This window comes from Pleurodeles waltl, chromosome 9 (genome assembly GCF_031143425.1).
Source record: "Pleurodeles waltl isolate 20211129_DDA chromosome 9, aPleWal1.hap1.20221129, whole genome shotgun sequence".
Lineage (NCBI taxonomy): Eukaryota > Metazoa > Chordata > Amphibia > Caudata > Salamandridae > Pleurodeles > Pleurodeles waltl.
In genome coordinates, this window is record NC_090448.1 from 431,810,848 (window position 1) to 431,838,422 (window position 27,575).

General features: G+C 48.7%; 1 protein-coding gene across 1 annotated transcript in view; it reads left to right on the forward strand.

The window, feature by feature from the left end:
* LOC138259478 (cytochrome P450 2C19-like) overlaps positions 1 to 27,575 on the forward strand; it is a 564,007-nt gene that overhangs the window by 497,484 nt on the left and 38,948 nt on the right. Inside the window, exon 8 of the mRNA XM_069207248.1 lies at positions 21,667 to 21,808. Coding sequence (XP_069063349.1) covers positions 21,667 to 21,808 — 142 coding nt within the window. The remainder of the gene's footprint in view (positions 1 to 21,666; positions 21,809 to 27,575) is intronic.

The window sequence follows — 27,575 nt, forward strand, 5'->3', positions numbered from 1 at the left end:
CAACCCCACCAACTTACATCCACCCCAATCCACACAGGCATAGCCCATTCCATGTGCACCCGGTGTACTCACTTGTTGGTCTGGAGGACTGTAGAGTAGCGCATACTGGGGGAGGACCCCATCCACGAGCTTCTCCAACTCTTCAGACGTGAAGGCAGGGGCCCTTTCCCCAGTCGCAGCAGCCATTGTCACTTCCAGACCGAGGTCACAGCAGCACTTGCAGTATAGGTCCTCTCCTGTGGATGATCAGGTCTCGAGTGATCAATCAGCTAGGAAATGGCGGTCACGCCTGCGGCGGTGCGTACCGCGGCGGTGCGTACCGCGACCGCCGGCGCACATCGTCATTGGCTCCTGAAACCCATAGGGTTCAATGTTAACCAATGCGGCTTTGCGCCGCGGTCTTCGACCGCCTACCGCCACGGTGTGCCCCGCCAGCGCATTGACCTCACATCCCATTGTCCCACTTCACAGGTCAGGCAGCCGCCATTTCAAGGGCCTACATGGCTTAATTTTGACTGCGACACACAGGCCTAGGCCTTGCATTGCCACACATACACGCCTTTCAACCCATTGCCATTCTTTAACTGTGCAAGCTGTCTGTACGTACCTGTGGTTTGCCTGACTCTGTGCTCCATGGTGTCCTTCCTAGGAACCGTCCGCTGGGACTTGCGAGGAGAAGGACGAATCCTCGCGTGTACCGACCGCTGGTGGACCTGTCGACAATGGAAGAACGCCATATAATACTTTGATACAGACTTGACCGTGCCACTATCCATGAACTGTGTGCCCAGCTGGAGCCAGCCCTGATGTCCCCCATCCGCCAACCCACAGGGATTCCCCGTCTGGTGCAGGTTTTGTCAGTCCTCCATTTTTTGGCAAGTGGGTCATTCCAGACAACAGTGGCCATGTCATCTGGAATTTCTCAGCCTATGTTTTCAAAGATTTTGAGCAGAGTGTTGTCTGCCCTGATGAAACTCATGCGGAGCTACATCATTTTCCCAGAGGAGGGTGACTTGCCTACAGTGAAGGGTGATTTCTATGCCCTTGGACATATCCCCAACATCATTGGTGCCATTGATGGGACCCATGTGGCTTTGGTACCCCCAAAAGACGATGAGCAGGTGTACAGAAACAGAAAAAGTTATCATTCGATGAATGTCCAGGTGGTCTGTTTGGCTGACCAGTACATCTCCCATGTAAATGCCAAGTTCCCAGGGTCAGTGCATGACGCGTATGTTATGCGAAATAGTAGCATCCCCTATGTGATGGAGCAGCTACAGAGACAACGTGTGTGGCTAATTGGTGACTCTGGTTACCCCAACCTGCCTTGGCTACTGACCCCAGTGAGGAATCCCCGGACCAGGGCAGAGGAACGGTACAATGAGGCCCATGGGCGAACTAGGAGGATCATCGAAAGGACCTTTGGCCTCCTGAAGGCCAGGTTTAGGTGCCTGCATATGACAGGGGGATCCCTGATGTACTCACCAAAGAAGGTGTGCCATATCATCGTGGCCTGCTGTATGCTTCACAATCTGGCATTGCGACGTCAGGTTCCTTTCCTGCAGGAGGATGGTGCAGATAGTGGTGTTGAAGCAGCTGTGGAGCCTGTGGAGAGTGAAGAGGAGGAAGACTCAGAGGAAGACACAGACAACAGGGACAGAGTAATAGAACAGTATTTTCAGTAGCACACAGGTAATAATCACCCATGCCATTTTACATTTCCTGAAAGCCTCCTGCATCTCAACTTTGTCGATTTCCCCCCAGAACTATAAACATGATGTTTGATTTTCCCTTCCCTTTTCTGTGCTGTATGAGCCACTGCGTGACCTCGGCTTGGTTGGCCCATGGACTAATGCTAAGTTACCTCGGTATGTGTAATTCACAATGTTAAAAATACGTAATTGATATGTAATGTGTCATACATTAGTAAATAAGACAGGCTGACTCCTGATTGATTTCAGTGCAATGTGTGATTTATTATTAGTGCATAGATATTGGTACATGATAGTGAAACAGTGATGGGTGGGGGTGGAGTAATGTGCATGGCAGAGTCCAGTTCTCAGTCTCACAGGTGCATTGTCCATATGCCTGTGGCAGGATGGAGCAGGGGCAGTTCAAGGTTTGACAGGGTGGCAATGTTGAACAGTGGGAGGACTTCAGGGGGTATGTGATGCTGGCGGGGGTCTTGACATCCTACTCTGTCGTTTTTTTTTATCTCAGGCTCCTTTTGCGGGGTGGTTGTTGTTCAGCAGGAGGTGGGGTTCTGGTGGGCTGTCGTTGTGGTGGGGCCTCCTGTCCACTAGCGCCGGCGGAGGTGGTAGGCTGTTCCTGTTCCTGGCTAGTGACAGGGGCCCTGTGTGATGCCACATGGTCCCGAAACGTGTCCTCTATACGGTTCAGGGCCTGGACTATGCTCCCCATAGCGGTTGAGATGTTGGTGAGTTGGTCGCTGAACCCCATGTAGCGTTGCTCCTGCTGTGCCTGGATCTCCTGGAACCTGGCCAGTACCGTCGCCATCGTCTCTTGTGAGTGGTGGTAGGCTGCCATGATGGTGGTGAGGGCCTCTTGGAGAGTGGGTTCCCTGGGTCTCTCCTCCCCCCCCTGTCGCACAGCAGCCCTCCGAGTTGCCCTGTTTCCCTGGGCCTCTGTCCCCTGGATGGTGTGCCCACTCCCACTGCCCCCAGGTCCCTGTTGTTGTTGGGTTGGTGGGTTACCCTGGGTGCCCTGTAGTGATAGACACACCGCTGCTTGACCTGTCCTAGAGACAGAGGCATGGGCCCGCTGGGTGGGAGCTGTGCTGTTGTTCCCAGAGGGGGTTGGGTCTGCAGTGGCCTGTGTCTGGGTGAGGGGAACCGACTGCCCAGAGGTCCCCGATGGTCCGGGCTGGTCATCAGGGTCCAGGTCGACAGAGCTGCTGTCATCACTAGGGGCCTGTTCCGGGGGTGGGATGGACATTTCTGGTCCCTCCTGACCGGTGTGTTGTCGTTCGGGACCTGCATGGGGTAAGAGGGTATGGTTATTGTTTCTGTGTGTGCATTAGCTTGCGTTTTATGGGTGCCCATGTCCCCCAGTGCTGGCATTCCCTTGGGGGAGGTGTTGTGAGGGTGTTTTGTGGGGGGGGGGATGGGTATGTGCAGTGGTCATGCTTAGGTGATGGGTGTCCATAGTTTGGGGATGGCATGCAGGGGTTGGTGTTGAGTGGGTTGTGCTGGAGAGACATTCTCAGGGAGGATGTGTGCTGGGGGGTTGGGGGTGAGGGTGGGGGTTAGCATGCTGGGGGGGGGTGAAGTGGTTGGCCTTGTACTTACCAGAGTCCATTCCTCCGTGTACTCCAGCGAGGCCATCAGGATGCAGGATGTTTAGTACCTCTTGCTCCCATGCTGTAAATTCGGGTGGAGTGGGTGGGGGTCCCCCGCCAGTCTTCTGCACTGCGATGTTGTGTCGCGAGACCATCGATCGCACCTTCCCCCGTAGGTCGTTCCATCGTTTGCGGATGTCGTCCCTATTTCTGGGATGCTGTCCCACCGCGTTGACCCTGTCCACGATCCGCTGCCAGAGCTCCGCCTTCCTTGCTATGGTGGTGTGCTGAACCTGTGAGCCGAAGAGCTGGGGTTCCACTCTTATGATTTCCTCCACCATGACCCGGAGTTCTTGGTCCGAAAAGCGTGGGTGCCTTTGTGGTGCCATGGGGTGGTGTGTATGAGGTGTGGGGTGGTGTATGTGATGATGTGTGTGTTGGTGTGTGGTGCTTTGTGCTTCTATGTGGTGTGTGTGATGTTGTGGTGTGCCTCTGTGTGTCTGGCTCTCTATTCTCTGATGTGTCTCTCTCTCCTTCGTCTCTGGTTTTTGTTGGTAGGGGTTTGTGGGTGATGTGGGTGTGTGTTTTATATGGTATTGGATGTGTGGGAGTGGTGTGTGTATGTGTTTCAGGTGTGTGCCTTTCAAATTGTCCAATGTGGTAGGGGTTTGTAAAGGTGTGTGTATTTTGACCGCGGCGGTGTGTACCGCCAATGGAATACCGCGGTTGAATGACCGCCGCGTGGATTTGCGGGTCATAATGGGATGGGCGTATTTCTGTTGGCGTGGCGGTGGAGGTTTGGTCTTCTCCAGTTTACCGCTGGCCGCTGATGTGGCGGACTGCAGTGGAGGGCGGATTTTTGGAGGTTTTGCAGTTGTGGGTCAGAATGTCCGTGGCGGCTGACCGCGGCCGCGGCGGTATTGTGGCGGCCTTCTGACCGGCGGTAAGCGGCTTTTACCGCCGAGGTCAGAATGACCCCCATAGAGATGTAGGTTGAGTCATTCTTACTACCAGGCAAGGAGGGTAGCAGGCAGCTGGGCAGTCCGACAAGTCCAGCAGAGTGGCAGTCCTTTCAGCAGTACAGCAGCTTTTCTTCCTGGCAGAGTGTCCTCAAGTCAAGAAGAGTACTCATTTGGTGGGGTTTGGGTCTAATGCTTATACCAAGTTGTGCCTTTAAAGTGGGGGAGACTTCAAAGAGAGGCTGTTGAAGTGCACAAAGTTCCTGCCCTTCCTTCTCTGGCTCCAGACACGTTCAGAGGGTTATGCAGGTATGGAGATAGACACATCCATATTCAGGTGCAAGTGTCAGTTCCTCCCTCCCATCTAGCACAGGAAGACCCATCAGTCTGGTGTTGGGCCATCAGGATGTGAATGGCACACCCCAGCTCCCCTTGTGTGTGACTCTCTAGAGGGAGTGCAAAAAGTCCAGCTGTCATCTATGCCAGATGTGTATTCAGAGACAGGCAGAAGACACAGAGGGGGTCATTCTAACCCTGGCGGTCATCGACCGCCAGGGCTAAAATGACGGGGGCCCCGCCAACAGGCTGGCGGTGCCCCGCAGGGCATTCTGACCGCGGCGGTTCGGCCGCGGTCAGAAGTGGAAAACCGGCGGTCTCCCGCCGGTTTTCCGCTGCCCTTTTGAATAGCTGCGCCGCCATGGGGATTCACACACCCCATACCGCCATCCTGTTCCTGGCGGTTCGCCCGCCAGGAATAGGATGGCGGTATGGGGTGTCATGGGCCCCCATAAAAGGGGCCCGTAAGAGGGCCCCACAAAGAATTTCACTGTCTGCATTGCAGACAGTGAAATTCGCGACGGGTGCCACTGCACCCGTCGCACCTTCCCAATCCGCCGGCTCCATTCGGAGCCGGCGTCCTCGTGGGAAGGTTGTTTTACACTGGGCTGGCGGGCGGCCTTTTGGCGGTCGCCCGCCAGCCCAGTGTAAAACCCAGAATCACTGCAGCGGTCTTCCAACCGCGGAGCGGTATTCTGGAGGGGGAACTCTGGCGGGCGGCCTCCGCCGCCCGCCAGAGTTAGAATCACCCCCAGAATGCTTAAAGTAAGAAACTGCCAACTTTCTAAAAGTGGCATTTTCAGACTTACAACTTAAAATCCGACTTGACCATAGGTTGTGATTTTAAATTGTGAGTCGAGAGAAACCAAACCCAAAATATCTATCTTGTCACAATTTGAAATTACACTTATAAAATGTAATGAGGTAATCACAATGTTAACCATTCGGACAGATAGGTCTTGCAGCAATTTACAACTGCCCAAACAGTCTCTACAATAGCATACTGTAGGAAGGTAGCCACTTTCTAGCCTTGTTACCCCTACCTTTGGCCTGTTTGTGAGTATATGTCAGGGCGTTTTCACTGTCTCACTGGGATTCTGCTAGCCAGGGCCCAGTGCTCATAGTGAAAACCCTATGTTGTCAGTGTGTTTGTTATGTGTCACTGGGATCCTGCTAGCCAGGACCCCAGTGCTCATAAGTTTGTGGCCTACATGTGTTCCCTGTGTGGTGCCTAGCTGTATCACTCAGGCTCTGCTAACCAGAAGCTCAGTGTTTATGCTCTCTCTGCTTTCTAAATTTGTCACTGCAGGCTAGTGACTAAATTTATCAATTCTCATTGGCACACTGGTACATCCATATAATTCCCTTGTATATGGTACTGAGGTACCCAGGGTATTGGGGTTCCAGGAGATCCTTATGGGCTGCAGCATTTCTTTTGCCACCCATAGGGAGCTCAGACAATTCTTACACAGGCCTGCCACTGCAACCTGAGTGAAATAACGTCCACGTTATTTGACGGCCATTTTTCACTGCACATAAGTAACTTATAAGTCACCTATAAGTCTAACCCTCACTTGGTGAAGGTTGGGTGCCAAGTTACTTAGGGGGTCATTACGACCCTGGCGGTTGACAGAGAAGTGGCGGTTTTACCGCCAACAGGCTGGCGGTAAAAAAAATTGAATTATGACCATGGCGGTTACCGCCATGGTCATCCGCCACTTCTCCGATCAGACCGCCATGGCGGAGACGACCGCTGGCCAGGAGACTTGGGTCTCCAGCCCGGCGGCCGTCACAAGACCGCCGGCGGAATCATGACCCGGCTTACTGCCATGGATTTCATGGGGTTTGGAACTACCATGAAATTTATGGCAGTAAGCACTATCAGTGGCAGGAAATTCCTTTCCTGGCACTGATAGGGGTCTCTGTCATCCCCCACCCCCTCCCCCGAGTCCGTCCCCAACACCCCCACCCCCTGCTACCCCCCAAAGGTGGCAGGACCCCCCTCCCCACCCATACACCCGACAACACAACACAGACACCCACCCGACATGCATGCAGACACCACCAACACACATTCCCGCACACACATGAACAAACATGCCAACAAACACACACACAGTCATACACGCACGCCCTCATTCAGACATACACGCACATATCCATACAGACATACATACAGACAGACACGCACACATTTCCATTCACACTACACCCCCGCATGCATACACGCACTCACACACCCCCTCTACATACTCACAAGCAGACCCCCATTCACCCACACATACCACAACGCCCCCCCACCCCCTTCCCCTAACGGATGATCAACTTACCTTGTCCGTTGATCTTCCGGGAGGGGACGGGATCAATGGGGGCTGCTCCGCCACCAGCACACCGTCAACAGAACACCACCACACCGAATCACAGAATGTGATTCGGTGGGCGGTGTTCTGTTGACGTGGCGGTGGAGGTGGAGCAACCTCCACTTCCCCGCCGCCCGCCAGTATGGCTGTTGGCAGCTCTCCATCCAGAAAAGGACAGAGGGCTGCCAGCAGTCATAATACGCTGAGCGGAAAACCGCCACCAGCAGTCTTCAGCACAGCGGTCCCTCTGCGGTCTTGTGAAAAGACCGCCGAGGTCGAAATGACCCCCTTAGTGTGTGGGCACCCTTGTACTAACCAAGGTGCCCCCACATCGTTCAGGGCAATTTCCCCGGACTTTGTGAGTGCGGGGACACCATTATACGTGTGCACTATACATAGGTCGCTACCTATGTATACCGTCACAATGGTAACTCCGAACATGACCATGTCTAAGATCATGGAATTGTCACCCCAATACCATTCTAGTATTGGAGGACAATTCCATTATCCCCCGGGTCTCTAGCACAGAACCCGGGTGCTGCCAAACTGCCTTTCCGGGGTTTCCACTGCAGCTGCTGCCAACCCCTCAGACAGGATTCTGCCCTCCTGGGGTCCAGGCAGTCCTTGCCCAGGAAGGCAGAACAAAGGATTTCCTCTGGGAGAGGGTGTTACACCCTCTCCCTTTGGAAATAGGTGTGAAGGGCTGGGGAGGAGTAGCCTCCCCCACCCTCTGGAAATGCTTTGATGGGCACAGATGGTGCCCATCTCTGCATAAGCCAGTCTACACCGGTTCAGGGATCCCCCAGCCCTGCTCTGGCGCAAAACTGGACAAAGGAAAGGGGAGTGACCACTCCCCTGACCAGTTCCTCCCAGGGGAGGAGCCCAGAGCTCCTCCAGTGTGTCCCAGACCTCTGCCATCTTGGAAACAGAAGTATTGGGGGCACACTGGACTGCTCTGAGTGGCTAGTGCCAGCAGGTGACGTCAGTGACCCCCCTCTGATAGGCTCTTACCTCTCTTGGTAGACAATCCTCCTTTCTTGGTAGCCAAACCTCCTTTTCTGGCTATTTAGGGTCTATCCTCTGGGGAATTCTTCAGATATTGACTTGCAAGAGCTCACCAGAGTTCCTCTGCATCTCCCTCTTTGACTTCTGCCAAGGATCGACAGCTGACTGCTCCAGGACGCCTGCAAAACCGCAACAAAGTAGCAAGACGACTACCAGCAACATTGTAGCGCCTCATCCTGCAGGCTTTCTCGACTGTTTCCTGGTGGTGCATGCTCTGGGGGTCATTTGCCTTCACCCTGCACTGGAAGCCAAGAAGAAATCTCCTGTGGGTCGACGGAATCTTCCCCCTGCTAACGCAGGCACCAAAAGACTGCATCACCTGTCCTCTGGGCCCCCTCTCATCCTGACGTGCGTGGTCCCTGGAACACAGGAACTCTATCCAAGTAACTCCCACAATCCAGTGATCCTTCAGTCCAAGTTTGGTGGAGGTAAGTCCTTGTCTCCCAACGCTAGACTGCAAACCTGTGTACTGTGTGATTTGCACCTGCGCCGGCTCCTGTGCACTCCTCCAGGGATTCCTTCATGCACAGCCTAGCCTGGGTCCTCAGCACTCCGTCCTGCAGTGCTCAACCCTCTGAGTTGGCCTCCGACGTCGTGGGACTCTCCTTTGTGACTCTGAGCCAGCTCCGCTTCACAAATCTTCTAAGTGCCTGCTCCGGTACTTCTGCGGGTGCTGCCTGCTTCTGTGGGGTATTTCTGAGTTGCTGAGCACCCCCTCTGTCTCCTTCTCCAAGTGGCGACATCCTGGTCCTTCCTGGTCCCCAGCAGCACCCAAAAACCTCTACAATGGCCCTTGCCGCTAGCAAAGCTTGTTTGCGTTATTTCTGCATGGGAACACTTCTGCAAACTTCAGCACAACGTGGGACATCTTCCTTCCAAAGGAGAAGTTCCTAGTCCTCTTTGTTGTTGCAGAATCCTAAGCTTCTTCCATTCGGAGGCAGCTTCCTTGCACCTTCATCCGGGGTTTCTGGGCTCCTGCCCCTCCTGGACACTATCGCGACCCTTGGACTTGGTCCTCTTTCCCTGCAGGTCCTCAGGTCCAGGAATCCGTCTTCAGTGCTTTACTGGTGTTTGTGGTTCTTGCAGAATCCCCCTATCACGACTATTGTGTCCTTTTAGGGTAGTAGGGGTGCTTTACTCCTACTTTTCAGGGTCTTGGGGTGGGGTATCTCGGACACCCTGACTGTTTTCTTACAGTCCCAGCGACCCTCTACAGGCTCCCGTAGGTCTGGGGTCCATTCGTGATTTGCATTCCAATTTTGGAGTACATGGTTTGTGTTGCCCCTAGACCTCTGTTCACCTATTGCATCCTATTGTAACTCTACACTGTTTGCATTACTTTTCTTACTCTTATTTATCTGTTTTGGGTTTGTGTACATATAACTTGTGTATATTACTTACCTTCTTACTGAGGGTACTCACTGAGATACTTTTGGCATATTGTCATAAAATAAAGTACCTTAATTTTTAGTAACTCTGAGTTTTGTGTTTTCTTATGAAATTGTGCTATATGATATAAGTGGTATAGTAGGAGCTTTGCATGTCTCCTAGTTCTGCCTAAGATGCTTTGCCATAGCTACCTTCTATCAGCCTAAGCTACTAGAAACACCTCTATTCTACTAATAAGGGATAACTGGACCTGGCACAGGGTGTAAGTACCACAAGGTAACCACTAAAAGCCAGGCCAGCCTCCTACACATACTGAGTCCTTCATAAGCTACTAAAAATGATGGAACAATCAGCGCTGCAGGCCCCCCAGTAGCATTTAATTTACAGGCCCTGGGCACATGTATTGCACTTTACTAGGGACTTACAAGTAAATTAAATGTGCCATATGTGGATAGTTTAACGTTACCATGAGTTAGGGCAGGAGCACACACACTTTAGCACTGGTCAGCAGTGGTAAAGTGCCCAGAATCCTATAGCCAGCAAAAATGAAGTCAGCAAAACAGGAGGTCAGAAAGCAAAACGTTGAGGGGAAACCACACCAAGACCAAGAATGCCAGGTCTAACAAGTGGCATCCAAGAACTTTGAATTCTCTTCAGCTACAGCCTACTGCCTAACCTTGCTGAAGAAATCCAACTTCCTGAAAAGGTTCCTAAGTCTGTATGTAGAAAGCTTCACCAGACCAAGCTGACACCTGTATCAGATCGAGGTTGAGGAACGTTTGACCGTGAAACATGAACTTCTGCTGTACAGTGCTTTTTCCACTTCATCAATGTAGGAGGCTGGACTGGCTTGTAGTGAGTACCAAGGGGTACTTGCGCCTTGCACCAGGCCCAGTTATCCCTTATTAGTGTATAGGGTGTCTAGCAGCTTAGGCTGATAGATAATGGTAGCTTAGCAGAGCAGCTCAGGCTGAACTAGGAGACGTGTGAAGCTACTACAGTACCACTTAGTGTCATATGCACAATATCATAAGAAAACACAATACACAGTTATACTAAAAATAAAGGTACTTTATTTTTATGACAATATGCCAAAGTATCTTAGAGTGTACCCTCAGTGAGAGGATAGGAAATATACACAAGATATATATACACAATAGCAAAAATATGCAGTATAGTCTTAGAAAACAGTGCAAACAATGTATAGTTACAATAGGATGCAATGGGGAAACATAGGGATAGGGGCAACACAAACCATATACTCCAGAAGTGGAATGCGAACCACGAATGGACCCCAAACCTATGTGACCTTGTAGAGGGTCGCTGGGACTATTAGAAAATAGTGAGAGTTAGAAAAATAACCCTCCCCAAGACCCTGAAAAGTGAGTGCAAAGTGCACTAAAGTTCCCCTAAGGACAAAATAGTCGTGTTAGAGGAATAATGCAGGAAAGACACCAACCAGCAATGCAACAACTGTGGATTTCCAATCTAGGGTACCTGTGGAACAAGGGGACCAAGTCCAAAAGTCACAAGCAAGTCGGAGATGGGCAGATGCCCAGGAAATGCCAGCTGCGGGTGCAAAGAAGCTTCGACTGGACAGAAGAAGCTGAGGGTTCTGCAGGAACGAAAAGGGCTAGAGACTTCCCCTTTGGTGGACGGATCCCTCTCGCCTTGGAGAGTCGTGCAGAAGTGTTTTCCCGCCGGAAAGACGCCAACAAGCCTTGCTACACGCAAATCGTGCGTTTGGCGTTTTTGGACGCTGCTGGGGCCCAGGAGGGACCAGGAGGTCGTAAATTGGACCTGCAGAGAGAGGAGACGTCGAGCAAGACAAAGAGCCCTCACTGAAGCAGGGAGCACCCGGAGAAGTGCCAGAAACAGGCACTACGAGGATGCGTGAAACGGTGCTCGCCGAAGTTGCACAAAGGAGTCCCACGTCGCCGGAGACCAACTTAGAAAGTCGTGCAATGCAGGTTAGAGTGCCGTGGACCCAGGCTTGGCTGTGCACGAAGGATTTCCACCGGAAGTGCACAGGGGCCGGAGTAGCTTGCAAAGTCGCGGTTCCCAGCAATGCAGCCCAGCGAGGTGAGGCAAGGACTTACCTCCACCAAACTTGGGCTGAAGAGTCACTGGACTGTGGGGGTCACTTGGACAGCGTCGCTGGATTCGAGGGACCTCGCTCGTCGTGCTGAGAGGAGACCCAAGGGACCGGTAATGCAGCTTTTTGGTGCCTGCGGTTGCAGGGGGAAGATTCCGTCGACCCACGGGAGATTTCTTCGGAGCTTCTGGTGCAGAGAGGAGGCAGACTACCCCCACAGCATGCACAAGCAGGAAAACAGTCGAGAAGGCGGCAGGATCAGCGTTACAGAGTTGCAGTAGTCGTCTTTGCTACTATGTTGCAGGTTTGCAGGCTTCCAGCGCGGTCAGCGGTCGTTTCCTTATCAGAAGGTGAAGAGGGAGATGCAGAGGAACTTGGCTGAGCTCATGCATTCGTTATCTGAAGTTTCCCCAGAGACAGAGACCCTAAATAGCCAGAAAAGAGGGTTTGGCTACCTAGGAGAGAGGAAAGGCTACTAACACCTGAAGGAGCCTATCAGCAGGAGTCTCTGACGTCACCTGGTGGCACTGGCCACTCAGAGCAGTCCAGTGTGCCAGCAGCACCTCTGTTTCCAAGATGGCAGAGGTCTGGAGCACACTGGAGGAGCTCTGGACACCTCCCAGGGGAGGTGCAGGTCAGGGGAGTGGTCACTCCCCTTTCCTTTGTCCAGTTTCGCGCCAGAGCAGGGGCTAAGGGGTCCCTGAACCGGTGTAGACTGGCTTATGCAGAATTGGGCACATCTGTGCCCAACAAAGCATTTCCAGAGGCTGGGGGAGGCTACTCCTCCCCTGCCTTCACACCATTTTCCAAAGGGAGAGGGTGTCACACCCTCTCTCAGAGGAAGTTCTTTGTTCTGCCATCCTGGGCCAGGCCTGGCTGGACCCCAGGAGGGCAGCTGCCTGTCTGAGGGGTTGGCAGCAGCAGCAGCTGCAGAGAAACCCCAGGAAGGGCAGTCTGGCAGTACCAGGGTCTGTGCTACAGACCACTGGGATCATGGAATTGTACCAACAATGCCAGGATGGCATAGAGGGGGCAATTCCATGATCATAGACATGTTACATGGCCATATTCGGAGTTACCATGGTGAAGCTACATATAGGTAGTGACCTATATGTAGTGCACGTGTGTAATGGTGTCCCCGCACTCACAAAGTTCAGTGAATTGGCTCTGAACAATGTGGGGGCACCTTGGCTAGTGCCAGGGTGCCCTCACACTAAGTAACTTTGCACCTAACCTTTACCAGGTAAAGGTTAGACATATAGGTGACTTATAAGTTACTTAAGTGCAGTGTAAAATGGCTGTGAAATAACGTGGACGTTATTTCACTCAGGCTGCAGTGGCAGGCCTGTGTAAGAATTGTCAGAGCTCCCTATGGGTGGCAAAAGAAATGCTGCAGCCCATAGGGATCTCCTGGAACCCCAATACCCTGGGTACCTCAGTACCATATACTAGGGAATTATAAGGGTGTTCCAGTAAGCCAATGTAAATTGGTAAAATTGGTCACTAGCCTGTTAGTGACAATTTGACAGTAATGAGAGAGCATAACCACTGAGGTTCTGGTTAGCAGAGCCTCAGTGAGACAGTTAGGCACCACACAGGGAACATATACATGCACACCTATGAGCACTGGGGCCCTGTGTGACAGGGTCCCAGTGACACATACATATAGGCCACAAACCTATGAGCACTGGGGTCCTGACGAGCAGGATCCCAGTGACACATAACAAACATACTGAAAACATAGTGTTTTCACTATGAGCACTGAGGCCTGGCAATCAGGATCCCAGTGAGACAGTGAAAACAGTGACAAACACCCTGACATACACTCACAAACAGGCCAAAAGTGGGGGTAACAAGGCTAGAAAGAGGCTACCTTCTCACACAACCCCCCCCCAAACGAAGGACAATAAGGCTAACCTTGGCCAGTTGAGACTTTATTGTCTAAGTGGTGATAAGTAGAGAGTATCTCTGCAATAGACTGGTTACTCCCTTTATCATCCACTATATGGTTACTTCCCTGTGTGGATGTAAACCACCCTGTTTGAAGTTTTTTAGCTAAGCAACAATGTGAAGATGTATTTTCAGAGTTTCTATCAGTAAGTTTTAGTTTAGTGCAGTGGGCATTGTCCACTGAACCTATTTGTAGTGATGGAAATGCCAGACAGGGATGCTGTCTCAGAAAAGCCATAGCTGGGCAAAACCTTTGTCCATCTGGCTGGAAGAGAGAACAGGGATGCTGTTTCTCTTGAGTTGGAGCAGGGCAGGGATGCTGTCCTATCAGGTCCACACTAGGGCAGGGATGCTGTCCTAAGTGTTGTGAGGCAGTGCAGAGTTTCTGCACTAAAGTTTCTCTGGGAGGGTTGGAGGGATGCTCCATGTTAACTAAAATGGTGCTCTTTTTCTCACCAATGTTAGTTGTCCCACAGAGAGGTACTTCCACCTCAGGGAGTCCAGCTTTGCCAGCTGATGATTCCCTTGGAACAGGTGCCACCCCAGGAGAGGTTTCTCCCACCACAGGAATAGTATCCTGAATGGTAGGGTGGTTAGGGGATACTGTGATACCCTTTTTACCTGTTGATGGAAAGGGATCCTGAGTTTTCAGGCCTTCTCTCCTTTGCTTTTTCATTTCACTTGAAATGAGAGGGAACAATTCCTCAGGGATGCCCAGCATGGCTGCATGGGCATAAAACTCTACATCAGCCCAACCTGAGGCCTCTAGGTCATTACCTAAGAGACAGTCTACAGGTAAGCTAGGTGATACCACCACCTGCTTAGGGCCAGTAACTCCACCCCAACTAAACTGAATTATAGCTAAGGGAAGAAACTTAGTGGAGTTATGGACATCAATAATCTTATACTGTTGTCCAATGATGTGTTGTTCAGGAGGCACTAGGTTTTCAGTCACCAAAGTGAAACTGGCACCTGTGTCCCTGTAGGCCAAGGCCTCAACACCATTTATTGAAACTGTCTGCCTGTACTTATCCATTGTAAGGGGACAAGCAGCCAGTGTGGCAAGGCCAATGCCACTAGGTGTGACAGAAACTGTCTTGGGACTGATTACATCAGTTTCCACTATGGACCCATAAGTGAACCCAACTACACCCTTTGCTTGACTGTTGCCAGCAGTCCCACCACTAGTACCACTACTGCTAGGGGCACTAGAGCTTGATGTATTAGTGGTGGTAGGCTCAGGGGGTTTACCTGGACAGGACTTATCCCCTGGCCTATGGCCTCTATTTTTACACACAAAGCACCAAGGCTTTTTAATGTGTGCAGGTTGGGAAGAAGAGGAAGAATTTGTTTTATCCCCACCCTCTGAAGAGTGTTTAAGATTTGAAGTGGGATCTTTGGTTTTACCCTTATCCCCATGCTTATCTTGAGATTTTTCACCATCTTTCTTCTTATTGCCATCTTTGTCACCCCCTGTATGAACTTTTCTGTTCACCCTTGTTCTGACCCATTTGTCTGCCTTCTTTCCCAATTCTTGGGGAGAGGTCAGATCAGAGTCTACCAGGTACTGGTGCAACAAATCAGACACACAATTATTAAGTATATGCTCTCTCAGGATTGTGTTATACAGGCTTTCATAATCAGTAACTTTACTGCCATGTAACCACCCCTCCAAGGCCTTCACTGCCTGGTCAATGAAATCAACCCAGTCTTGTGAAGACTCCTTTTTGGTCTCTCTGAACTTTATCCTGTACTGTTCAGTGGTTAAGCCATAACCATCCAGGAGTGCATTCTTAAGAACTGTAAAATTATTGGCATCATTTTCTTTCACAGTAAGGAGCCTATCCCTACCTTTTCCACTAAATGATAGCCATAGGATAGCAGCCCACTGCTTTTGAGGGACATCCTGTACAGCACAGGCCCTCTCAAGTGCAGCAAACCACTTGTTAATGTCATCCCCCTCCTTATAAGGGGGAACTATCTTGTGCAGATTCCTGGAATCATGCTCTTTTGCAGGATGACTATGGGGAATACTGCTGCTGCCACCATGGGTATCTAAACCCAACTTCTGTCTTTCCTTCTCTAATTCTAAAGACTGTCTATCCAAATCCAGCTGTTGCTTCTTGAGCTTCAGTCTGGTTTGTTCCACTCTCAATCTATTGAGCTCCCTTTCTAACAATCTGTCATCAGGGTGGGTGGGAGGGACATTTCTAGATACAGAGGTATGATGGGAATGAACAGAAGGAGACCTGTCCCTTACAGAGGGCACCCTAACAGCTTGGCTACCAGTATAATGTGAGAGCACACCATCAGTATGGTGTGATTCAACCTCTGTACCAACTATGCTAGACTGTCTAGTAATGGGCAGGCTGAGAAGTTTCTTTCCTGAATCTTTTCCTGGGGGAGTCCCTGGATCAGATTGAGAACCATTAGCTACTTTTTCACCAGATTGGGCACTTATGGCCTTATCCTGTACTCTAAGCATGTTAATTAACAGTTCTAAGGAAGGATTCTTCCCTACACTCAAACCTCTCTCTATGCAGAGACTCCTTGCTCCTTTCCAGCTAAGGTGATCATATGCCAGTTTGGACAGTTCAACATTTTGGCCTGTGCCAGACATTTTTAGAGAGAGTTAAAGTGATAGAAAAAAAAGAAAAAAGTTTTCAGAACTTTTTGGGAAGACAGAAAAAACTTTTTAAACTTTTAAGAACTTTTTGAAAGTTTTAGAAGTACTTTTCAGCACTTAGAAAAGAGTGCAAAGAGGAAATGCAAAACTTTTTGGCTATGTGTATATACACTGACCTTGTTTTGTATATTTTTCTCTTATGAAAAGTACAATGACAAGAGTGGTAAGTAGTCTCAAGCACTTATCCCACCGCTGCACAACCAATGTAGGAGGCTGGACTGGCTTGTAGTGAGTACCAAGGGGTACTTGCGCCTTGCACCAGGCCCAGTTATCCCTTATTAGTGTATAGGGTGTCTAGCAGCTTAGGCTGATAGATAATGGTAGCTTAGCAGAGCAGCTCAGGCTGAACTAGGAGACGTGTGAAGCTACTACAGTACCACTTAGTGTCATATGCACAATATCATAAGAAAACACAATACACAGTTATACTAAAAATAAAGGTACTTTATTTTTATGACAATATGCCAAAGTATCTTAGAGTGTACCCTCAGTGAGAGGATAGGAAATATACACAAGATATATATACACAATAGCAAAAATATGCAGTATAGTCTTAGAAAACAGTGCAAACAATGTATAGTTACAATAGGATGCAATGGGGAAACATAGGGATAGGGGCAACACAAACCATATACTCCAGAAGTGGAATGCGAACCACGAATGGACCCCAAACCTATGTGACCTTGTAGAGGGTCGCTGGGACTATTAGAAAATAGTGAGAGTTAGAAAAATAACCCTCCCCAAGACCCTGAAAAGTGAGTGCAAAGTGCACTAAAGTTCCCCTAAGGACAAAATAGTCGTGTTAGAGGAATAATGCAGGAAAGACACCAACCAGCAATGCAACAACTGTGGATTTCCAATCTAGGGTACCTGTGGAACAAGGGGACCAAGTCCAAAAGTCACAAGCAAGTCGGAGATGGGCAGATGCCCAGGAAATGCCAGCTGCGGGTGCAAAGAAGCTTCGACTGGACAGAAGAAGCTGAGGGTTCTGCAGGAACAAAAAGGGCTAGAGACTTCCCCTTTGGTGGACGGATCCCTCTCGCCTTGGAGAGTCGTGCAGAAGTATTTTCCCGCCGGAAAGACGCCAACAAGCCTTTCTACACGCAAATCGTGCGTTTGGCGTTTTTGGAAGCTGCTGGGGCCCAGGAGGGACCAGGAGGTCGCAAATTGGACCTGCAGAGAGAGGGGACGTCGAGCAAGACAAAGAGCCCTCACTGAAGCAGGTAGCACCCGGAGAAGTGCCAGAAACAGGCACTACGAGGATGCGTGAAACAGTGCTCGCCGAAGTTGCACAAAGGAGTCCCACGTCGCCGGAGACCAACTTAGAAAGTCGTGCAATGCAGGTTAGAGTGCCGTGGACCCAGGCTTGGCTGTGCACGAAGGATTTCTGCCGGAAGTGCACAGGGGCCGGAGTAGCTTGCAAAGTCGCGGTTCCCAGCAATGCAGCCCAGCGAGGTGAGGCAAGGACTTACCTCCACCAAACTTGGGCTGAAGAGTCACTGGACTGTGGGGGTCACTTGGACAGCGTCACTGGATTCGAGGGACCTCGCTCGTCGTGCTGAGAGGAGACCCAAGGGACCGGTAATGCAGCTTTTTGGTGCCTGCGGTTGCAGGGGGAAGATTCCGTCGACCCACGGGAGATTTCTTCGGAGCTTCTGGTGCAGAGAGGAGGCAGACTACCCCCACAGCATGCACAAGCAGGAAAACAGTCGAGAAGGCGGCAGGATCAGCGTTACAGAGTTGCAGTAGTCGTCTTTGCTACTATGTTGCAGGTTTGCAGGCTTCCAGCGCGGTCAGCGGTCGTTTCCTTATCAGAAGGTGAAGAGAGAGATGCAGAGGAACTCGGCTGAGCTCATGCATTCGTTCTCTGAAGTTTCCCCAGAGACAGAGACCCTAAATAGCCAGAAAAGAGGGTTTGGCTACCTAGGAGAGAGGAAAGGCTACTAACACCTGAAGGAGCCTATCGGCAGGAGTCTCTGACGTCACCTGGTGGCACTGGCCACTCAGAGCAGTCCAGTGTGCCAGCAGCACCTCTGTTTCCAAGATGGCAGAGGTCTGGAGCACACTGGAGGAGCTCTGGACACCTCCCAGGGGAGGTGCAGGTCAGGGGAGTGGTCACTCCCCTTTCCTTTGTCCAGTTTCGCGCCAGAGCAGGGGCTAAGGGGTCCCTGAACCGGTGTAGACTGGCTTATGCAGAATTGGGCACATCTGTGCCCAACAAAGCATTTCCAGAGGCTGGGGGAGGCTACTCCTCCCCTGCCTTCACACCATTTTCCAAAGGGAGAGGGTGTCACACCCTCTCTCAGAGGAAGTTCTTTGTTCTGCCATCCTGGGCCAGGCCTGGCTGGACCCCAGGAGGGCAGCTGCCTGTCTGAGGGGTTGGCAGCAGCAGCAGCTGCAGAGAAACCCCAGGAAGGGCAGTCTGGCAGTACCAGGGTCTGTGCTACAGACCACTGGGATCATGGAATTGTACCAACAATGCCAGGATGGCATAGAGGGGGCAATTCCATGATCATAGACATGTTACATGGCCATATTCGGAGTTACCATGGTGAAGCTACATATAGGTAGTGACCTATATGTAGTGCACGTGTGTAATGGTGTCCCCGCACTCACAAAGTTCAGTGAATTGGCTCTGAACAATGTGGGGGCACCTTGGCTAGTGCCAGGGTGCCCTCACACTAAGTAACTTTGCACCTAACCTTTACCAGGTAAAGGTTAGACATATAGGTGACTTATAAGTTACTTAAGTGCAGTGTAAAATGGCTGTGAAATAACGTGGACGTTATTTCACTCAGGCTGCAGTGGCAGGCCTGTGTAAGAATTGTCAGAGCTCCCTATGGGTGGCAAAAGAAATGCTGCAGCCCATAGGGATCTCCTGGAACCCCAATACCCTGGGTACCTCAGTACCATATACTAGGGAATTATAAGGGTGTTCCAGTAAGCCAATGTAAATTGGTAAAATTGGTCACTAGCCTGTTAGTGACAATTTGACAGTAATGAGAGAGCATAACCACTGAGGTTCTGGTTAGCAGAGCCTCAGTGAGACAGTTAGGCACCACACAGGGAACATATACATGCACACCTATGAGCACTGGGGCCCTGTGTGACAGGGTCCCAGTGACACATACATATAGGCCACAAACCTATGAGCACTGGGGTCCTGACGAGCAGGATCCCAGTGACACATAACAAACATACTGAAAACATAGTGTTTTCACTATGAGCACTGAGGCCTGGCAATCAGGATCCCAGTGAGACAGTGAAAACAGTGACAAACACCCTGACATACACTCACAAACAGGCCAAAAGTGGGGGTAACAAGGCTAGAAAGAGGCTACCTTCTCACAATCAATGACTTCACGGAGATCTTGTCCTTCATCTTACCATCATCAATAAGTTCTTCTTCGGCTACAGCTTGCTGCCTTACCCCTCTGAAAACGTTCTCGTCCTTAAAAGTTTTTAAATGTGAAGATAATTTTTTCACTGGGACGAACCTCACCACTGTTTCCGATCTTCGCCCCGTTACCAAAGGCCTTAAACCTTACCCATGTTCCAGGCTATCGCAACCACCTGACCGCGGTTGACATCTAATGTTTTTATGTGTTATTTTGAACCTTAAACTTTAAGAATTAGCAACTCCAGTTCTAGTGATTGAATTTTGGCCATTTTTGGTGTCATTTTATTTAATAAAATGCACCCATAATTGGTTTGTGTTTCAACTTTATTACTTTTTGTGCACTGCATAAATACTTTACACATTCCCTCTAAGTTAAGCCTGCCTGCTTTGTGCCATAGCTTCTATGGGTTTGTTCTCAGGTTAATTTAGTGACTTTAAGTGCTCACCTTTACAACGATTATGATTATTATTTGAGAAGGGTACTCACCCCAATATTTTACATTGACTCACAGATTTAAGGACTTGGAGGGCCAGCTGAACATTGTTAGGTGGCCTCTCAGCCATGCTTTGTCTCCCAGATTAAGGACTGTCCCCCATATTTTGAGATGCCTTGCCTGGCAGTTATCTCATCGCCTTTTCGTACATCTGCTTTTCCTTTGGATGCACAGAAAACACAGCATAATGGACCTGCCTTGCATACTTTATGTTTTAGTAAAACAAATTCTCAAAGACAGAGTTTGTTTCACTAAATCCAAAATACAATTTCCCTGAAGCAAATGGACTTTCTCTCAGCATACTGGGCTAATTGTAGTTTTCCCTTATCCACTCCATCACGCTCTCATGATGGATTCAGGCAGGAAACAATAATGTTGCCCCGTATATAAATAGGAGCGGACTTCCATGTGTCCTAGCATCCAAGGGGTGGGTGGGTCACAAGGTACAGTGGCCCGTATTTATACTTTTTGACGCTAAACTGCGCTAACGCAGTTTAGCGTCAAAAAATTTTGCGCCGGCTAACGTCATTCTGAAGCACCATGCGGGCGCCGTATTTATTGAATGGCGTTAGCCGGCGCAAGCAGACCGGCGCTGCCTGGTGTGTGTGGAAAAAAACCACGTACACCAGGCAGCGCCGGCGTTGGGAAAAGTGGCGCTAGGGCGTCTTAAAAATGGTGCAAGTCAGGTTGACGCAAAAAATCGCCTCCACCCGATTTGCGCCATTTTTAACGACGCCCAGACGCCATTTACATGACTCCTGTCTTAGTAAAGACAGGAGTCATGCCCCCTTGTCCAATGGCCATGCCCAGGGGACTTATGTCCCCTGGGCATGGTCATTGGGCATAGTGGCATGTAGGGGGGCACAAATAAGGCCCCCCTAAGCCACCCCAAAAAAAATAAAAAAAATTTTTATACTTACCTGAACTTACCTGAATGTCCCTGGGATGGGTCCCTCCATCCTTGGGTGTCCTCCTGGGGTGGGCAAGGGTGGCAGGGGGGGTCCCTGGGGGCAGGGGAGGGCACCTGTGGGCTCATTTTGAGCCCACAGGCCCCTTAACGCCTACCCTGACCCAGGCGTTAAAAAGTGGCGCAAATGCGGGGTTTTTTGACCCGACCACTCCCGGGCGTGATTTTTGCCCGGGAGTATAAATACGACGCATTTGCGTCGCCGTCATTTTTTTAGACGGGAACGCCTTCCTTGCATCTCATTAACGCAAGGAAGGCGTTCACGCAAAAAAATGACGCTATTTGCCCATACTTTGGCGCTAGACGCGTCTAACGCCAAAGTATAAATATGGCGTTAGTTTGGCGCCGAATTTGCGTCGAAAAAAACGACGCACATTCGGCGCAAACGGAGTATAAATATGCCCCAGTGTTTCTAATGACAGAGACAGCTTAGACATACCATCCTAAACAAGTGTTTTCCCTGACTTGAGGGGCGGACAGAGCACCATTGATTTATTGCATTACACCTAAACTAAACTCTAAATGAACTCCTTAATCGTGTGTTTAATTAAAGATTTCTGTCTTTATCCACTCTTGTTGTAGCATGCCCTATACGTGTTTGCACACTGATCTTAGCAAATATTGCTACATTGTACCTCACTTTACTACTCCTCATTTTTTCACACAGGGCACAGATGTTATCCCAGTACTGTCCTCCGTGCTTCATGACCAAAATAAGTTTGGAAATCCAAAATGCTTTGACCCCCAGCGTTTCCTGGATGGCAATGGATACTTTAGGAAAAATGATGCATTTATGCCATTTTCTGCAGGTATGCCACTTTATCTCAGACAAAATCATTACGTAGAGAACACCTGAAATAAGGCATCTCGGATCCTAAAGTCAACATTTATGTGATAAAATGTTTAAGTATAAGATTTAGAGATTAGTTACTGGGCATTCCGCCAAGCACTGTGGCAAATTTTCCTCCTTCTACCACATTTTAAACATTCATCAGATTAGCAATGAAATAGACTTATCTGCAATTGGAAGGACCTCACTCATTGTGAAAACCCAGTTTTTCACAAATCACCTCTCAGTTTCTACCAAAATGTATGGACACATGGAAATGTACTCTCAAAGTCTAATTTACCTACCATGTTGTGAGGTGCACACCAACAAGCTTAAGGACTACGTTTAACTTTCACCAATTATTCTGTGGCAAGTTTTTACATAGATGAGTCCACCACAAATCAGGGCATATCAGCCATTCTTGAAATGGAAGTTTAAACATGACCAAGGGAATGATTGGGTTAGTGCACTTATCAAGGTAGGATTACTTCAGACTTATTTTACACTAACTAAGGCAGACATGCTTTGAGAGGTGTGGGGTAAATGGTGGGTTTTCTGTTACCATTTTTCAATAATTCAGGATCTATTTATCTTTGGGTTTTATTAATAAAATAGCAGATCGTCATCCCTTCTGCAAGATCTATAGAGGTCATGCCTTTGCCAGTCTATGTCAGCTTCAAGGTGCCTTACCTATTAAAGTTATAGTTTGGGCCTCATTACGAGTTTGGCGGTCTTAAGACCTCCAAACTCTCGATGGTGGCCGGACCACCACACTACTGACTGTCTGACCACCAGATTACAACCCTGATGGTCAGAGTGCTAGATGACCACCGCCAGGATCATGGATCCCGACAGGGTGGCGGTGGTAGAAGTCATGGTGAGCCACAGCGGTGACCATGGCAACACCGCCTTGCTGATCACAACTTCTCTCTCCACAGCGGTGGAAAGGCTGGTGGAAAGCCAGTGCTGGGGCCACAGGGGAGCCCTTACGCTGCCCATGCCCACAGCAAGGGCATTGTAGGGGCCATCTGCTAGCACCGTCAGAATGCGCACTGTCTGCTCTGCAGACAGTGCACATTCTGAGGGTGCTGGTGTGCAACAGCACTTGCCTTGGCTACCTTAAGGGAGCCGAGGCCAATGCTGTGGCACTGTTTCCACTTCGCTGATTGGTAGAAACATTGTAATATGATGTTTTATTCAATCAGCCAGGTGGAAACACCATATTATGGCAGGGAGTGAGGCCGCCGGTATGATGCAGCCTCATCCTGCGGGTTTAGCAGTCCGATGGTCAGACCATCAAATTCATAATGAGCCCCTTTGTGTCCATAAGGGTTGGGAAAAGGCCCCCAGCTAAGTGGTCCAGCAAAACCTAATGCTAGCCGTAGGCTACGCAATAGATGCCTGTTCATCTTTTTAGTTTGTTTTTCAGAAGTAAGTTCATAAAGTGTGTGTGGGGGGGGTCTGAAAAATAAAAATGACATGTTCATGACAGTAAGGGAGTCAGGACATGGTGCATTATTTCCTATCAGATGCCATTATGTCTAGCTAAACAATCTGTAAGAAATTAGATAGCAAAAATATGCTATACTAGTGACTGATAACAGTGCAGGCTGCTGAGACCATTTCACATACAAAGTGATTCCATGCCTCAAAATGAACCAAAAGAAACCCATTCCTTTTGATCACATTTTAGTCTACACAATTAGATATTTCAGAATTGCTTGTAACTGGTATATTGCCAGTACAAGTGATCCTTCGATTAGGCTACTGTACTATGTCTAAACAGTACCAAATTTTACAAGCTAATTGCTGCTATGGATTTTATAGTTAATTGTGGGAGGACAAATTGTTTACTTATTGCTAGTAATATTCCATAGACATAACATAGCACCAGAAAAATACTTATAACTTAAAAAATATATTTAAAAAGTATAAAAAGGTGGGACAGGGGTTTGCAGTAAGTTAGTTGCTTATGTAATAATTGACACTTGTGCAGCAAACATCAGCCTCAAAATCAAATTCTTATACATGCTAAAGATAGACACCAATACGTTTAGTATATTGATTTGGAAACCTTCAAATAGTGTGGTTTAAGTCTCTGCTGCCAAACATCATACAGGTACATACAACATCAGCAAGAGGAAAACTACCTATATTAAAATTTACATGAAAACAATGAATGTTCCGTTCTAAATTGCTGCAGAAATAATGTTGTGTATTTCAATTAACATCCACTTTAGCAATTTATATTAAACATTTCATTTTTTTGCAATGACCAACATCTGATTCTAAGGTTCTGAACTTCACAATGTGCATTCACCATACTTTTAGTGGAGCTTTTTGTTAAGTGGAGCTTTTTGTTAAGGTCTCTTGTTTCATTATTGAATCATGGAACAACCTCCTACAGATGTGCATGTTGTCTGCATTAGTGGACAACTCTTGTTGTATCAGACTCATAAGAGCCTCTAGAGAAACTATTTGAAGATTATACCAAGATTATACCAATAATAAATTATTTTGGAATACTTTTGGAAGCGCCACCCCACCATATCCAGTTCTAATCTTCCAGCTTCAATTGGCCAGGTTAGGTTGTACTTAAAGTTATGCCTTCCAGAGATTTCCTTCAACTTATCCAAATACCTGCAAAAGATTCAAAGTGTAAACATTGCCTACAATATAACAGAAGGGTGATATTTTTTTTTACTAGAAATCTTTTTACTGACATATTTCACGGCAAGATAACAAGTAACAGAGACTTTGAAAGCACATACAGATACCCATCATTTGCAATCTGATATTGTATCTAAGTAGATAAATCCACTAGGAGCAGGGACAAATGTGCAAGTAATCAACACTGGGATGGAGGCCCAGCATTGGAACCCCTCAAGTGTAGAATCTGCATAATGTGACACAAATAACATGTTCAACAAAACAAAAGAAAAAGGAAAACCTACACATAATAATAGAGATATGGTAAACAGTACAGTAACAAAGGTCGTAATTGAGCCTGTGGAAAGCAGTGCCAGTCCGGCGAGAATTATGGTCAAGAATAGGCAAGAAGGTAATGTCAGAGGATGTAAGTAAAAGGGGGTGGATGACAGAGTTATGTGCATAGAGTTCCCTCCCCTTGTAGATGCAAACACCACATCCACTGAAAGGATTAGTCGAACAGGTGAAGAACCTTGAGTCTGAGTGGTATAAAGCAGGTATGTTCCAATCGGGTAAAATAGTTTATCAGGGGTTGCCAGATGTGCGTAAACTGCCTATTAGTATGGGTTACGCTATGGGATAAGAGTTCCAAAGTTATGACATGCCAACCCAGGGTAAACCACTGGGTGATCGGAGGGGCAGACGATTTCTTCCAGTGAGGTGCAATAAGTTGTTTGACTCCACCTAGCATTTGTCATTCCTTCCAGTGCCAGAGAGCAGATGCCTAGTATCACTCTGTAATAAGTTCAGGATCAGGAAACCCACAAAACTCTTTAATATGACTCAGGAATGTCTTGCAGTATGAGGCTATGAGGGGGCAGGACCACCATATATGAAGGAAGTCAACGGTTGCTGATTTGCAGCGTCAGCAGAGAGGAGAAATAGAAGAGTAAATAGTACGTAGCAGTGTCTGGGTATGATATCACCTTATCATCAGTTTACATGCCGTCTCATGCTGGTGTATGGCCCTATACAACTCGGGGATGTTGTGCCACAACTGTTCCCATTGTTTCTGGGAAATTCTCTCAGTAATGTCAGATTGCCACTGGGATTGCTTTGTGTATGGTCGAGCAGGGGTCAAATGCTGGGGCACCTGATAAGTGTGTGCGATACCCTTGTCCCATTGAATGACCTAACTAGTGTTTCAAAGGGGTTGAATTGCCATGTCACCCTCTTAGCATTGGGGGTGATAGAGCATCCAGTGCCACAATATTGTAGCCTGTACAATGCAGAAACATGACAATGCCTTTTGCACTGGTTACAAATCTTAACCGTTTATCGAGTGGATAAAGACAACTTGGTCCAGGTCAATTAGACCCGGAAGGTATGGCTCCAGTCTATTTGCCTAAATGTTTGTATAGATCTTGGCATCTGTATTTAAAAGAGCAATTGGGTGGAAAGTGGCACAGAGGGAGGGATCCTTACCAGGCTTAGAGATAAGCACTACTTCCACTACTGCCATAGTGGGGGTTAGGCCTTTATCTGCTGTAAATGTGTTAAATAATGTCAACATGTGGTCTTGAAGTTGAGGAAGGAATTTGCAGTAAAACACCACAAGGAGACCATCTGGGCCCGGGGTCTTGCCCACTGGAAACTCCTTGAGGGCTCGTTGCAACTCAACCAGAGTGATTGGGGCTTCCAAGAGTTCTGAGTGTTGAAAGTTGAGGTGTTCCCAGGAGAAGGGCGGTTTTGAGGTATATGCCTTAATAAGACCTTCAAATTGAATTTGCTTCTGCCAATTGAGAGTTCGGAGCACAAAGACATTACCCAGAAAGCAACCTATCAAGATACGTTGAGAATTTCAATATTATAGCAAGTCATTAAGCTTAGCTGGAATTCCTTTATACAGCAAAGGTCCTCATTTATCTTTAATTATATTAAACCTTACTATGTGATACTAAGCATAGAAGCATGAAAAGATATTGCCTTTGAAGGCCATGGGTATGAGGTCTATGTGAAAAAATATTGTCTGACAATAATATGGGGAAGCCAGCTAAAGAAATGGCAGAAGACTTTTGACAAGCTCACCAGTAAGGACCTTTTTACGATTCTGGTGGTCAACAGACTGCCACACTCACGGTGGTGGTCATGACTACCATGGCTTTGACAGTCCGACTGTCAAATTAAGAGTTAGGCAGCTGGACCACCAAAAGACCGCCTTTCTGCCAGGATCAGCGATCCCAACGGGATGACGGTGGTCCTGATTGTAATCAGCCAGGGTGGTGCTGAACTTAGTACCTCCCTGCTGATTACAACCTTGTTCTCTGTCATCCTTATCATGGCTGTTCCACCACCATGAAAAGGTTGGTGGAGACCAGGTGCAGGGGGCCAGAGGGAGGCCCCTGCACTGCCCATGGCATGGGAAGAGCAGTGGTCCCCCTGCTCAGCACCATTGAAATGCACACTGTCTGCTGTGCTTGTGGCAGCTTTGCCACCAGCTCTTTTATGTACTGGGAACAATGCTGTTGCAACTTTCCCACGGGGCTGACCTTGGATTCCAGTGGTCAGTCCAGTGGGAAAGTCGTAATGGGGCCAGTGGGGAGATCGCCTGCACCATGGCTGTCTCCTCATATGGAGTAATAGCAGTGCTGCAAGTAAGCCCCTTTTCTTAGGTTTGTTGCCAACTGGGAACTGGCCAGTTTCCTTATTTTTTGACCCCCCATAGTATGTGTACCCTACTGTTTTTGTACATCTCAGTAAGACTTTTTAAGGGACCTCAAAAGAATGCCACAGGTAGAGCTTAGACCATGGTGTCTAACAACTGGGAATTGTACCCCAATACTGATTCCAGTATTGGTTGCACAACCCCATGCACTCTAGGGGCTCCACCATGGTCCCCCAGTACTGCCATACCAGCCTTCTGAGGATTTCACTGCAGCCCCAGCTCCTGCCACCTCACAGACAGACTTCTACCCTCCTGGGGCTTGAGCAGCTCAATCCCAGAAAGGCAGAACAATGCATTTCCTTTAGGAGAGGGGTGTTATACCCTCTCCCTTTGGAAATAGGTGTTAAAGGCATGGGAGGGGTATCCTCACAGA